The 2,986-nt window shown below is 33.4% G+C and overlaps 1 protein-coding gene across 1 annotated transcript in view; it reads right to left on the bottom strand.

Moving 5' to 3' along the window:
- Positions 1–282: 282 nt before the first annotated feature.
- The window catches only part of LOC118751604, a 17,649-nt gene continuing 14,945 nt past the window's right edge, over positions 283–2,986 (bottom strand). Inside the window, exons 2-4 of the mRNA XM_036486420.1 lie at positions 1,709–1,858; positions 1,369–1,613; positions 283–699 (exon numbers count right to left, since the gene is read on the bottom strand). Of these exons, the coding sequence (XP_036342313.1) occupies positions 283–699; positions 1,369–1,613; positions 1,709–1,858 (812 nt within the window). The remainder of the gene's footprint in view (positions 700–1,368; positions 1,614–1,708; positions 1,859–2,986) is intronic.

Genomic DNA, 2,986 nt, shown 5'->3' on the forward strand with positions numbered 1-2,986 from the left:
TTCTACCTACCTTTTGTTTATTTTCCACTAATAATTAGTATGCTTTAAAAATATTTAAGGAAATAGAGCACATGATTTTGTTCATTTTAGAGTTGTAGCAGGTAGTGAATTTTTCTTCAAACTGCATTTCGCTAAGTGTGGAGTTGTGTGGTTTAGTTGGGATTTCCAATGAAGCAAATTATTACATCACATTGTTTTATCCATTTATTTTCTTCAATTTCTAATTTTGAGAAGTGGAGTATATCAAAATTTTATTTTGTTATCAATAGATAACGATTTTTTTTACAATTTTGTACGTAACTTAGTGAGTATTGTAGAAAGTGTCCTGAAAGCCCGCTCAACAGAAACTTGTGTTGCTGGTACTGCTAATACAACCTCCGCTAACTTCAACATCTCACACTCATTCCGATAAAATTTTCTCCAGTATTCCAGGACATTTGTGTCGAACGGTTCCATTTCTTTTACACAGAGATTAACCAGCTTTTGCTTGATGTCAGGTTTTACGATTGGTCTCATTGCACTTTGCGATTTTGCCAATGACCTTACGTGAAGCGTTAACATATGGTACGCCCCTTTCGATGTGCTTGGAAGTTCATTGTCCTGTGTTGTATGTGGTACAACTCCAGAAGTGCAATCATTCTCATATACTGATGGATTTTCAATTTTCTGGATCATTTCGTAAGTCCTGATTAAGTGATCCTGTAAAAGAGTAGGAAAAATTAAAATAACTGGATTAGTATCTCACAATTATAAAGATATAAAAAATTCAAAGTAAATAATAAATTAATTGAACGAAATATATATATATATATAAATTTCAGTTGGCTTACCATTGCAACATCCTTTTGCTCAGAGCTGAGGAGAGGTGATTCTTCAAAATTAAATCTTGGATTTAGATATAGAGCAGCGACGAAAGCCTTATATTCTAAAAGGACATTTTTTCTTATTTTCATCGCATTTAGGAGGGAATCTGCATAAATATTGTCTGGGACCAAGTCTGCAAGGTCTAGTTCGCAAGTAAGCCAATCCCTGAAGAAGTCTCCTATAATATACTGCTCATTTTGAAGTTTTAGGGTACACTTAGAGATTGGTTGAAAAGCGGTGAGAAAATCCTTAACGAATGACCAATTTATGTACATGTTTTTATCCAAATTTTCAAAGTATTCTTTGATTCGGTAAAGTGATGATATCATACGTAGAGTTCCACCTATTTCTGTTGTCGATGAATGGCAAACTGATGTCGGTATTTCTTGCTCTTACTAAGGTTCTAAATTTTTTTTACAATCGTCCTGCACTCTTCAAGTCCTTTTCAATTGTTTTTATGACATCATATGCTGCTAGCTGAATAGTATGAGCAGCACAACGAACCACAGAAAACACAGAAGCGATTTGGGACTCAATATGGTCTGTCTCAACATCATTTATAGCATCTTCGTTTGCTAAACTTTCTTGCTGCATATCGTGTAGCAATTTGGACGCTTTAACTACATTTGCGCCGTTGTCAGTGGTATTGGAATAAATTTGGTTTATCCCAAAGCCATACTCGTTGAGACATTTCATAATTTCTTCCTTTAAATTTGCAGCTGTATGTCGTTTAGTTGTTTCAATCATTCCTGAAAAAAAAGTATGATTGTCGAATACTTATTCATTTAAATGAATATACATATATATGTATGTGTGTTTATTTATATAAAACGAAATTACTTACCAATTGTATGAACAATGACTTTGTAATCTTTAATGTATTCGATGTTGATCCCCAGAACGCTTCTTTCCATGCGAGTTGCGATGTCAATTTTTATAGATATTATTGTATTTTTTACCGAATGACCTATTTTTTCCTTAATTTGTTGACTTGCTTTCTCAAGAAGGTTTACTATGGTCTTTGAGTTTAAATGTATACCAAACTTCTATTCGTATGGTGATATAAGTTGTTTAAAATATTCCTCGTCATCAAATATTCGAAAGGGAATATTTTTTTTGGTGACCAGTCCCACGCAGCATCTCAAAAAACTGTCTCTGTCCAAACTAGTAATTAACTTTGACACGGTTTTTCGTTTTTTTTTGTGGTAGAAGTATTATCATCATCACTTTCATCACTATTTTCTATATCTATTTTGTGTATGTTTATAATGTCTTTTTATATTTCCTCGCAATAATCCACTAAGCTCTCTTTTACACGACCCTACAATGCATGTACTTTTCTTGGTAGTTTCATCGTACTTAACGTAATTTTGCAAATCAGTTTTTTCCCTTCCCATTGTCTTTTCTCGATATTGTTATATCGTTTATTTATTTAAATAGTCGCTACTAAGCACTGTATAACACTCCTCTCTACTGATGTTTGGATAAAGAAATGTGTTCGCCCTATTATATATATCCGACAAGCACATTCCATAATTTACTGGACGACAATGCTTATGTATATGTATACGTGCATTTACAGCGTAATTCCTTAGAAAAGCGAAAAAAACATCTTCCATACAACGCCCTAAAAAGTTTTCAGGATAAGCTGTTGTGAGTGGTCACGTTTACCTCATTTATGTAGGTGCACACCCAAAACTCCTACAAAATAAAATTTTATGAAGAACGTACGTATTTACAAAATATCTTGTATTCAGGGAAATCCCAACTAAACCACACAACTCCACACTTAGCGAAATGCAGTTTAAAGAAAAATTAACTACCTGCTACAACTCTAAAATTAACGAAATCATGTGCTCTATTTCCGTAAATATTTCTAAAGCATACTAATTATTAGTGGAAAATAAACAAAAGGTAGGTAGAACGCTGCTGCAATATTGTATCTACGTATCTACATACATACTTCAGGCTAAAAGGCTCTCAAGTAAATTTTTTTCGTCTTTGCAAGGTCGTAGTAAAACCAACGCTTAGCTATTATTTGATTATTGCTGCAAAAGTTTTGCTCATTCTGCGCTACTGTTCAGTAAATAACTATGCTCTTACCGGTATAAGTACATGCATA

This window comes from Rhagoletis pomonella, unplaced genomic scaffold (genome assembly GCF_013731165.1).
Source record: "Rhagoletis pomonella isolate Grant_MI unplaced genomic scaffold, Rhpom_1.0 Rhpom_scaffold_00840, whole genome shotgun sequence".
Taxonomy (NCBI): domain Eukaryota; kingdom Metazoa; phylum Arthropoda; class Insecta; order Diptera; family Tephritidae; genus Rhagoletis; species Rhagoletis pomonella.